This window comes from Thalassophryne amazonica, chromosome 6 (assembly GCF_902500255.1).
Source record: "Thalassophryne amazonica chromosome 6, fThaAma1.1, whole genome shotgun sequence".
Taxonomy (NCBI): domain Eukaryota; kingdom Metazoa; phylum Chordata; class Actinopteri; order Batrachoidiformes; family Batrachoididae; genus Thalassophryne; species Thalassophryne amazonica.
In genome coordinates, this window is record NC_047108.1 from 60,767,405 (window position 1) to 60,779,746 (window position 12,342).

The 12,342-nt window shown below is 47.7% G+C and overlaps 1 protein-coding gene across 2 annotated transcripts in view; it reads left to right on the forward strand.

The window, feature by feature from the left end:
* The window catches only part of ahcyl1 (adenosylhomocysteinase-like 1), a 136,572-nt gene that overhangs the window by 108,440 nt on the left and 15,790 nt on the right, over positions 1-12,342 (forward strand). For both annotated transcript variants that reach the window (XM_034172267.1, XM_034172265.1), the window contains exon 14: positions 9,393-9,461. In XM_034172267.1, the coding sequence (XP_034028158.1) occupies positions 9,393-9,461 (69 nt within the window). The remainder of the gene's footprint in view (positions 1-9,392; positions 9,462-12,342) is intronic.

The following is a 12,342-nucleotide window of genomic DNA, read 5'->3' on the forward strand; positions in this document are numbered from 1 at the left end:
CATTGTAGATCTGATGATTGATGACAGCTGTCGTCGGTGATAGCGACAGCTGTCACCCCGGCTGCTCCTGTGAGGCGGCAGCGCCCTCTGGTGCCTGGAGCCCGCACTCCAGGCAGGACGCCCTCTGGTGGTGGTGGGCCAGCAGTACCTCCTCTTCAGCGGCCCACACAACAGGACCCCCCCCTCAACGGGCGCCTCCTGGTGCCCGACCGGGCTTGTCCGGGTGGCGGCGGTAGAAGTCGGCCAGGAGGGCCGGGTCCAGGATGAAGCTCTTCTTCACCCAGGAGCGTTCTTCGGGGCCGTACCCCTCCCAGTCCACCAGATATTGGAAGCCCCGGCCCATCCGTCGGACATCCAAAAGCCGGCGCACTGTCCAAGCCGGCTCGCCATCGATGATCCGGGCAGGAGGTGGTGTCGGACCCGGAGTGCAGAGGGGTGAGGTGTGATGTGGTTTAATCCTGGACACGTGGAACACGGGATGGATCCGCAGTGAGGCCGGAAGCTGAAGCCTCACTGCGGCGGGACTGATGACCTTGAGAATTTTAAATGGACCTATGTACCGTTCTTGTAGTTTTGGAGAGGCCACTTGCAGTGGAATGTCCTTGGTTGACAACCACACTTCCTGCCCAGGACGATACATAGGAGCCGGGGTCCGCCGCCGGTCTGCATGGGCCTTTGTCCTCATCCGGGCCCTCAGCAAAGCAGAACGGGCGGCACGCCACACCCGACGGCACTTCCGCAGGTGGGCCTGGACCGAGGGCACACCGACCTCTCCCTCAACCACCGGGAACAACGGGGGCTGATACCCCAGACACACCTCAAAAGGGGAGAGGCCGGTGGCGGATGACACTTGGCTGTTGTGGGCGTACTCGATCCAGGCCAGATGGGTACTCCAGGCCGCCGGGTGCGCGGCTGTCACGCAACGCAGGGTCTGCTCCATTTCTTGATTGGCCCGTTCTGCTTGCCCGTTGGTTTGGGGATGATACCCGGATAAGAGACTTACCGTGGCCCCCAGTTCCCGGCAGAAGCTCCTCCAGACGTGCGAGGAGAACTGGGGACCACGATCAGAGACAATGTCTGTTGGAATCCCATGCAGCCGGACGACATGGTGGACCAGGAGGTCCGCTGTCTCCTGGGCTGTTGGGAGCTTCGGGAGGGCCACGAAGTGGGCCGCCTTGGAGAATCGGTCCACTATCGTGAGAATGGTGGTGTTGCCCTGGGACGGCGGGAGGCCCGTGACAAAATCCAGGCCGATGTGGGACCAGGGGCGATGAGGCACGGGCAGCGGCTGTAGCAATCCCGAGGCCTTGTGATGGTCGGCGTTGCCCCTGGCGCAGATGGTACAGGCCTGGATATAATCCCGGACGTCGGCCTCTAGGGACGCCCACCAGAAGCGCTGCCGGACAACTGCCACGGTTCTTCGCACCCCGGGATGACAGGAGAGCTTAGAACCGTGACAGAAGTCCAGGACTGCAGCCCTAGCTTCTGGTGGGATGTAGAGTCTATTCTTCGGCCCAGTCCCAGGGTCCGGGCTTCGTGCCAGGGCCTCCCGGACGGTTCTCTCTACGTCCCAGGTGAGGGTGGCCACGATAGTGGACTCCGGGATGATGGGTTCCGGTGGATCCAGCAACTCCACTTTGACTTCATCTTCATGTACCCGGGACAAGGCATCCGATCTCTGGTTTTTGGTCCCGGGACGGTAGGTGATCCGGAAGTCAAAACGGCCGAAGAACAGTGACCAGCGGGCTTGCCTGGGATTCAGCCGCTTGGCGGTCCTGATATACTCCAGGTTCCGGTGGTAAGTGAAAACCGTAAATGGCACGGACGTTCCCTCCAACAGATGTCTCCACTCCTCAAGAGCCTCTTTCACCGCAAGGAGCTCTCGATTGCCGACGTCATAGTTCCGTTCGGCCGGGGTCAACCTGCGGGAAAAATAGGCACACGGGTGAAGGACCTTATCGGTCTTCCCGCTCTGGGACAGCACAGCTCCTATCCCTGAGTCCGAGGCGTCCACTTCAACCACTAACTGGCGGCTAGGATCGGGCTGCACCAGAACTGGTGCACACGAGAAGCGCCGTTTCAACTCCTTGAACGCGGCATCGCAACGATCCGACCAGGTGAAGGGGACTTTTGGTGAGGTCAGGGCGGTCAGGGGGCTAACTACCTGACTGTAGCCCTTAATGAACCTCCTGTAGAAATTAGCAAAGCCGAGGAACTGTTGCAGCTTCCTACGGCTTGTGGGTTGGGGCCAGTCTCTCACCGCCGCAACCTTGGCCGGATCAGGAGCGACGGGGTTGGAGGAGATGATAAACCCCAGGAAGGACAAAGATGTGCGGTGGAACTCACACTTCTCGCCCTTCACAAACAGCCGGTTCTCCAACAACCGCTGCAGGACCTGACGTACATGTCGGACATGGGTCTCAGGATCCGGAGAAAAGATGAGTATATCGTCTAGATATACGAAGACGAATCGGTGCAGGAAATCCCGCAAGACATCATTAACCAAAGCTTGGAACGTTGCAGGGGCGTTTGTAAGACCGAACGGCATGACCAGGTACTCAAAGTGGCCTAAAGGGGTGTTAAATGCCGTCTTCCACTCGTCTCCCTTCCGGATCCGAACCAGGTGATACGCATTTCTAAGATCTAGCTTGGTGAATATTCGGGCTCCATGCAGGGGTGTGAACACCGAATCCAACAGGGGCAACGGGTATCGATTACGAACCGTGATTTCGTTCAGTCCCCTGTAATCAATGCATGGACGAAGTCCGCCGTCTTTTTTACCCACAAAAAAGAAACCTGCACCCATCGGGGAGGTGGAATTCCGGATCAACCCGGCGGCTAAAGAGTCCCGGATGTAGGTCTCCATTGATTCGCGCTCAGGCCGTGAGAGGTTGTACAGCCTGCTGGACGGGAACTCACCGCCTGGAACCAAATCAATGGCACAATCGTACGGACGGTGGGGGGGAAGGGTGAGCGCCAGATCCTTGCTGAACACGTCAACCAGGTCGTGGTACTCCACCGGCACCGTCCCTAGATTGGGTGGGACTCTGACCTCCTCCTTAGCCTGGGAACCGGGGGGTACCGAGGAACCTAAACATACCCGATGGCAGGTCTCGCTCCACTGAACCACTACCCCGGACGGCCAGTCGATCCGGGGATTGTGTTTCAACATCCAGGGAAACCCCAAGATCACACGGGAGGTAGTTGGAGTCACAAAAAACTCGATTTCCTCCCAGTGATTCCCTGACACCACCAGAGTTACAGGTGGTGTCCTATGCGTGATTGGAGGGAGGAGGGAGCCATCTAGTGCTCGTACCTGCACAGGCGAGGTAAGAGCCACCAGAGGGAGCCCTATCTCCCTGGCCCATCTGCTGTCTAACAGATTCCCTTCAGAGCCCGTGTCCACCAGTGCTGGGGCCTTCAGGGTTAAATCCTCATACAGGATTGTAACTGGGAGTCGTGTAGCAATGTGGGTGTGTCCCATGTGAATGTCTCGGCCCACCCCTAGCCCAGTCTCTAAGGGCGGGCGTTGGTGTTTAACCGCTCGGGGCAGTCTCTCAATTGATGCTCTATCGAGCCACAAACAAAACACGCCCCACGGTCCAGCCTCCTCTGTCTACTTGGTGCTCTAAATGTGGCCCTGCTCGTGTCCATAGCTTCGTCAGCAGGGGGAGCTGTAACCACACGAGGCGCAGGGGCCGTGGAGCGTGGGGAGGGCGGAACGCGATCGGAACCGGAAGGGAGAGGGACGGCGCGTGCCCGGCCACGCCCTTCGTCTCGTTCCCGACGGCGTTCCTCCAACCGATTGTCTAATCGTATGACGAGATCGATAAGCCCATCTAAATCCCACGGTTCATCCTTAGCCACCAGGTGCTCCTTTAGAACCAGTGACAGTCCGTTTACAAAGGCGGCGCGGAGGGCAGTGCTATTCCAGCCTGACCTCGCAGCCGCGATGCGGAAGTCGACTGCATAGGCAGCTGCGCTGCGGCGCCCCTGTCTCATTGACAGCAGCGCAGCTGAAGCGGTCTCTCCTCTATTTGGGTGATCAAACACTGTTCTGAACTCCCTCACAAACCCATCATATGTCAGAAGGAGCCGTGAATTTTGCTCCCAGAGCGCTGTAGCCCAAGCGCGTGCCTCACCACGAAGCAGATTTATCACATAAGCTACTTTGCTAGCATCAGTCGCGTACATGACGGGACGCTGTGTGAAGACGAGCGAACACTGCATAAGGAAATCCGCGCACGTCTCCACACAGCCTCCGTATGGCTCTGGGGGGCTTATGTATGCTTCCGGGGAAGGTGGGAGGGGTCGTTGAACGACCAGTGGAACGTCACTGTTACGCACAGGGTCGACGGGAGGGAGAGCCGCAGCGGCACCCGGAGGGCGCGCTTCCACCTGCGCGGCGAGAGCCTCCACCCTGCGGTTCAGGAGGACGTTCTGCTCGGTCATCAAATCCAACCGAGTCGTGAAAGCGGTGAGGATCCGCTGCAACTCACCGATCACCCCTCCTGCGGACGCCTGTGCGCCCTGTTCTTCCATTGGCCGTTCAACAGCCGGTTGACGCCCCTCGGGATCCATGACGCTGGCCGAGATATCCTGTTGGGAAAGTGTAAGTACACGGACTCACAACAGGGGGCGCAAATGAACGGACAATGGAATAGGTCAAATAACACTTTACTGTTGCGAACGTGCACAACAAACACAACAGATCACACAATAGATCGAAGGTCAAATTACAAGGTGTCGTGTGGGCAGGCTCGAGGATAGGAGATGCCTGTCCAAAGCAGAACCGGAACCACACGATTTCCTCCGCCACCAGACCCCGGGAATACTGGAGCCGCCAAGTCCCGAACTCCCAGGTGGCCACTGCCTCCGCGTGTCGGACCTGGTACTGCTGGCGAGGAACAAAAACACAGTTAAACGTGGGTGCGTCTGCACCCAGCAATCTGCACGGCAGGGAAGCTACCTCCACCTCTCGTTGGAGAAAAAGTCTGTTATCACTCACAAAATCACAAAAAAAGGCTTTCTATCGAGCTGTCAGGCTGAGGATATTACCTTTCAGGTAGAACGATATCTCGGCAATGAGGTGGAGATGCCGTCTTGCTGATATACCATTGTAGATCTGATGATTGATGACAGCTGTCGTCGGTGATAGCGACAGCTGTCACCCCGGCTGCTCCTGTGAGGCGACAGCGCCCTCTGGTGCCTGGAGCCCGCACTCCAGGCAGGACGCCCTCTGGTGGTGGTGGGCCAGCAGTACCTCCTCTTCAGCGGCCCACACAACAAGAGATCTGAAAATGGCTGTGCACCTATGCTCCCCATCCAACCTGATGGAGCTTGAGGTGCTGCAAAGAGGAATGAGCAAAACTGCCCAAAGATAGGTGCACCAAGCTTGTGGTATCATATTCAAGAAGACTTGAGGCTGTAATTGCTGCCAAAGGTGCATCAACAAAGTATTGAGCAAAGGCTGTGAATACTTACATAGACATGTTTCCTTAGTTTTTTATTTTTAATAAATTTGCAAAAATTTCAAAAAAGGTTTTGGCATGCTGTCGTTATGGGGTGTTGTGAGAATTTTGAAGAGAAAAAAATGAATTTACTCTATTTTGGAATAAGGCTGTAACATAACAAAATGTGGAAAAAGTGAAGCGCTGTGAATACTTTCTGGATGCATGGTGAAACCGGTAGGTTTCTAGTAACAGAAGCTTCTGTTTCTGTGTACCATCATTATTGCCAAAGGATGGGGGAGGTTTGTGTTGACAGTCTGGAGCTCTCGTGTTTTTATTTGTTTCTTAGGCTACAGCACCATGCAGTGGTGGTTAGATCGAAGTATAAGGTTCCGTGGTAGTTCATTATCTCTGTGTGAGAAAATGCGGCATTATGGGAGCTCTGTTTTTGAGATGGTCCAAGCCACCATGTAGTCAGGTTGTCTGTTGTTAAAATGACCTTCCTCACAATCTTTGGTTTTTGGCTATCATTAATTGCCAGACAAAGTGCCCAACATTACCATGGTAGCCAGCGATGACATGAAACCAGTTTTTCATGTGCGATATGATCTGATATTTTGGAACAGCTGACCCTCTTGGTATCTCCCTGTTGGTGTTTGGAAATCTGTGATTAGTGGCTCCTGAGGGTCCATCACTAGGTTGTGTCAAATGTAATATAAATTAACAACGGATTCAACTTCTATCCCAGGATTTCATTTCAATATCGACTCACTTTCAGCTTTCATAAAGATTTCCACATCTCACTGTAAGTCACAGCAGTTAATTCCCACACTGCACTCTGTGGATTACAGCAGGTAGCTCAGTGAATAAGCCTGCCAATATGTACACCTGGGTTTGACTAGTGCACACGTTATCCATCTGTGTCCTCGGGCAAGACTCTCTTGCACCCTGATTTACTAGGATCCCAGAGAGCATGTGTGTGTTGGGGTGGAGACATTTACAAAGAGTAAATGTGCAGTTGAACGTGAGTGATGTAGACAGCAGTATGTCAGTGAGGATTTTGCACATGTTAATGGCATAAGTCATTAAATAAATAAATTAGCCACATATCTTAAATTAGGCCCCATTAAAAAAAACAAAAACAACAATAAAAACATTAGTTTATCATCCGCATGCTGCAATTGGCCCACATCATTTTTTTTTTTGGCAAGTTTCATTGACGGTGATACAGCTATTGCAAGAACCGGCATGTCCGCTAGGTGGCGAGTATGCTTTGGCTGAAGACGGCTGAAGTTTATCGAGTCAGGCTGGAGAAGGCCAAGGAGCTGAAGCCATGGTACGGGTGAGCGTTCCCCCCCAAGGCGACCATGAGCGATATTTACAGTGTGCAGGTTGTCTTGCTGATGGCCACAAGTTTCCAAAGTCCTCGAGAATAAAATGACCTGAGAATAAAATGACCTGAGTGCCGTAAACTGGTGTTAATTCATATGACAATTCATTTCCCAACTTAAAAATTTTACTGTTTTGTTTGTTCTCTCTCTAAAAAAAAATCCGCCTTCCCTCATCACTTTTTTTTTCTCATGTCAAGGATGATGTATTTTTATGGGGCCTTACTGGATGCAGGTGCAAGGTCCATATACATGAATGACAACTAAATACTCCAATAGCAGTATGCTTATTGATTTATCTAATGCCGCCTATATTATATTTGTTAGCATTTCTGCAGTGTTTGTCTAAGCCACTTTTAAAATTGTTCACACTCTGTGCTGTTACTACGTTCTCTATCAGGCTGTTCCATGCATCCACCACTCTCACTGTAAACAATTTCTTCAAATCTAGAGATTACTTTCTTTTAAATAATGTCTCCGTGTGACCTCTTATGTTGTCTTCTGATAATACAACCCCTGGCAAAAATTATGGAATCACCGGCCTCAGAGTATTTTAATGCAGTTGTTTAATTTTGTAGAAAAAAAGCAGATCACAGACATGACACAAAACTAAAGTCCTTTCAAATGGCAGCGTTCTGGCTTTAAGAAACACTATAAGAAATCAGGAAAAAAAATTGTGGCAGTCAGTAACGGTTACTTTTTTAGACCAAGCAGAGGGAAAAAAATATGGAATCACTCAATTCTGAGGAATAAATTATGGAGTCACCCTGTAAATTTTCATCCCCAAAACTAACACCTGCATCAAATCAGATCTGTTTGTTAGTCTGCATCTAAAAAGGAGTGATCACACCTTGGAGAGCTGTTGCACCAAGTGGACTGACATGAATCATGGCTCCAACACGAGAGATGTCAATTAAAACAAAGGAGAGGATTATCAAACTCTTTAAAGAGGGTAAATCATCACGCAATGTTGCAAAAGATGTTGGTTGTTCACAGTCAGCTGTGTCTAAATTGTGGACCAAATACAAACATGGGAAGGTTGTTAAAGGCAAACATACTGGTAGACCAAGGAAGACATCAAAGCAGCAAGACAGAAAACTTAAAGCAATATGTCTCAAAAATCGAAAATGCACAACAAAACAAATGAGGAACGAATGGGAGGAAACTAGAGTCAGCGTAACTGTAAGAAACCGTCTAAAGGAAATGGGATTTACATACAGAAAAGCTAAATGAAAGCCATCATTAACACCTAAACAGAAGAAAACAAGGTTACAATGGGCTAAGGAAAAGCAATCGTGGACTGTGGATGACTGGATGAAAGTCATATTCAGTGATGAATCTCGAATCTGCATTGGGCAAGGTGATGATGCTGGAACTTTTGTTTGGTGCCGTTCCAATGAGATTTATAAAGATGACTGCCTGAAGAGAACATGTAAATTTCCACAGTCATTGATGATATGGGGCTGCATGTTAGGTAAAGGCACTGGGGAGATGGCTGTCATTACATCATCAATAAATGCACAAGTTTACATTGATATTTTGGACACTTTTCTTATCCCATCAATTGAAAGGATGTTTGGGGATGATGAAATCATTTTTCAAGATGATAATGCATCTTGCCATAGAGCAAAAACTGAAAACATTCCTTGCAAAAAGACACATAGGGTCAATGTCATGGCCTGCAAATAGTCCGGATCTTAATCCAATTGAAAATCTTTGGTGGAAGTTGAAGAAAATGGTCCGTGACAAGGCTCCAACCTGCAAAGCTGATCTGGCAACAGCAATCAGAGAAAGTTGGAGCCAGATTGATGAAGAGTACTGTTTGTCACTCATTAAGTCCATGCCTCAGAGACTGCAAGCTGTTATAAAAGCCAGAGGTGGTGCAACAAAATACTAGTGATGTGTTGGAGCGTTCTTTTGTTTTTCATGATTCCATAATTTTTTCCTCAGAATTGAGTGATTACATATTTTTTTTTCTCTCTGCTTGGTCTAAAGAAGTAACCGTTACTGACTGCCACAATTTTTTTTTCCTCATTTCTTATAGTGTTTCTTAAAGCCAAAAAGTTGCCATTTGAAATGACTTTAGTTTTGTGTCATGTCTGTGATCTGCTTTTTTTTTCTACAAAATTAAACAACTGAATGAACATCCTCCGAGGCCGGTGATTCCATAATTTTTGCCAGGGGTTGTAGTTGCTCAGGGATACATTCACTTGCAGGTATGCGCCCTGTAATCCATTATGCACAAACTCTACAACACGTGCTGGCAATTAAAAAAAAACTAAAAAGAAAACAATCTCCCATTTCAGACATTTAATGCTTATTTTATCCATGGTGTTTTAGCAAACTGGTGAGTAATGATGATGTGTTCTACCGTTGGAACACACACAAACATCTGTGTGCACAGTTGCGTGTGTGTGTGTTCCACCGTACATTTGTATTCCAACGTACATTCGTATTGCATCATCATGAGGGTAGTGGCCAGCTGTAGTCTGTAACTGTTGATGCTTTTATGTGATGGTCTCCATTGCTGTTATTATCCCTTGTTATTTCTCAGGGTCGCCTCCTGAACCTGAGCTGCTCCACAGTTCCAACGTTTGTGTTGTCCATCACTGCTACAACTCAGGTTGGTGCAGATGCTCTTTTATGTGATGTCTTGGACCGCCCAGAAAAAAAAATCTCTCTGTAGTGACAGCAAAGCAGGATTTCCACTTTTGATGAGTTGACAAAATCGCTAAACCAAAGTCTAGTTCATGACTGTCTGTGGTTATTTAGTTTTACAAAAGTGTCCCACCCACTGTGTTGTCATGACACCACCACAGCACCATTATGTCAGATCAGTGATGTTATTAGACACTGTCACAACATCGGCAAGAATCACCACACAGCAAAGTCACCAGTGTTAAATTAACACTAGAACGTGTCTGCTGTTTTCAGTGTTAACAATTTTGAAAGTGTTTTGTTACCTCTGCCAAGGAGGTTATGTTTTCGGTCGAGTTTGTTTGTTTGTTTGTCTGTCTGTTTGTCAGCAGGATAACTCAAAAAGTTTTGAACGGATTTTGATTAAATTTTGTGGCGTGGTTGGAAATGACAAGAGGAACAAGTGATTAAATTTTAGTGGTGATCCGGATCACAATCCGGATCCAGGAATTTTTTAAAGGATTCTTCACCATTGCGGGATAGGGGGAATTTTGACATTCTAGTTTCTAACTCCACAAAAACAAGGCAGAAAGGCTTGAAAAAAATTATGGTGTAACATAGTCAAATGTTCTATTAAACAACAAAGTTTGGTGATGATGATCCAGAATATGCAAAAATATAGGGAAAATAGAAAATGTGTCAGTGTGAGGTGACAAATGAAGCTAGAGAAGCACAACTAGCACCAAATTGTAGCTGAATCTGTACTGATTCAGTAAGGTGTCATCAGATTTGATGTAGCTTCAAATGTTATGGAGCTAGATCCAGAAGCAAACTGGCATTACCGAAAAATCGTTTTTATACAGTAACTTTTGAACTAATAAAGAGATAAAAGTGATTCCAGGTTCTAGTGGTATGTTTTCATGGTCAAGGATGTCAAATATAAAGGAAAGAAAAGTGTATGTATCATAGTTTTGGTTGTAACACTGAATTGTTGAATAGATCACTGCCAACGAGGGAATCTCTTTAGGGTCAGTGACCCTATGGCCTTGTTAGTAAATGATGTCAAATACAACACACTGCAAAGAGGAAATCCCTCATGACAAACTATACAGGGCTGGGGAGCACAATGAATTTATTAGCTGAAGGACTATCATTTGGCATTATTATATTTTAGTGGCAATGAATATCACTATCCAGATTACTTCACTTAGCAAAAGCAAAGTGATGAGTCAGCAGTATACTCAGCAGTGGTTAAGTTCTGGTTCAGTGCACATCACTGAACAAAGTATACAAGGTGCAAAACCCACTCCCAGGTGTTGATGAATCACGCCTAGGATCCAGAAAACCCAGAGGCTGACATCAGCACCTTACTGTCGCATATATTCTGCTTCGGTGCACTTCACTGAATATATAGAAGGTGCACTTCATTATGTAGCACATGCAACACTTAAAAAATACTTCTATTTCAGAATTTACTGTTATTTATTTAGAGAAGTGTTTCATAAATGTTAAAAAATTCATATATTTGCAGTTTAGTTGAATAATAAATTGAATTTTGTCTCATTTGTTTTTGTCTATAAGCACATGCAATATCAATATCAGTGCTCAGATGACAGTAGCTTCTGAGAAAGGTGCAAGTTGCAATAAACTGTGATGCCAAGCGCTAAGGATACATGCTATCCAGTCACAGCAGATTAAACTTTTTTTTACTACTGAGCAAACATCATTGTTAGACTTTTTTAGGTTCAGTGATTCCATGGCGTGTAGATGTTATGGCGTCAGTGACCCCATGGCGTTGGCGGAGGTTTGCACTCTGAGTGCTTCTAGTTTTATATTATTTCATCTTGAATTTGCTTGCCCACGTATTGGGCACCATCTTTCTGCTGCCAGTTGTTAGCTTCACTTCTCTTGTTAGCTAACGCTAACATGGAGTGTAAGAGACACATCGATGTGATATTACATAGACAAAACAGAGTTGCTTTCAGGATTAATCTTTTACATCAAAGTACACCATGAATAAATCAGTTAATTCTTGTTATGTAGGGCTGCAACAATGAATCGATAAAATCGATAAAAATCGATGACAACAGGCGTTGGCAACGCATTGCGTCATCGATGCGTTGTGTCGAGCGATTATGGTGCCAGAAGCTGCCAGTGCACAGAGCAGATCAGACGCTGTTTCGTAGAGCTACACAGTTAGAATATGGCAGATGCAAGTAGACAAAAGAAAGTTAAGACTTCAAAAGTGTGGGAGCACTTTACGTTAAACAACGCAAAGACATTTGTTAACTGCAACATTTGGAAGTCGGACCTCGCATGGCACAGGAGTACAACGGTAATGATGCAGCACCTCAAACAAAAGCATATCGGAGTCATCAACGAGGAAGGGGAGAGCTCAGTGTCTGGGCAAGTTAACATATGTTTGTTTATTTTTGTGTAAGCAGTCGTAACGTCTCAGTATGACAAGTCAGGCAGTGATATGAAGCCTGACGGTTGGATCTATCAGGCTCAGGCTGTCTGCGCGTCTCCCAGAGCAGCAAGGTGAGGGATAGAGAGGGAGAGAAAAAGAAAAAGAAAGAACATTAACAGCACCGACAGTTTTTTATTAATGTTGTCAAAGTCCTACCTTCGACATTAACGCTTGTCTGATTGTCCGGGACAAGTGTAAAATGTGATCGGACAAGTAATAGCTCTAATCATTGTCCGACCGGACAAGTGGCTTTTTTTCTTGGTTCAAACGTTCTTCTCGCACCTCGCGAGAAAGCGTCTTCGGTTTTTCCTGCCACACTCCACGCAGCGGACAATCGGAAAACATGATAACACCGAGTTCTCCCCAGACAGTGGAACAATGACGCCGCGCCATCATG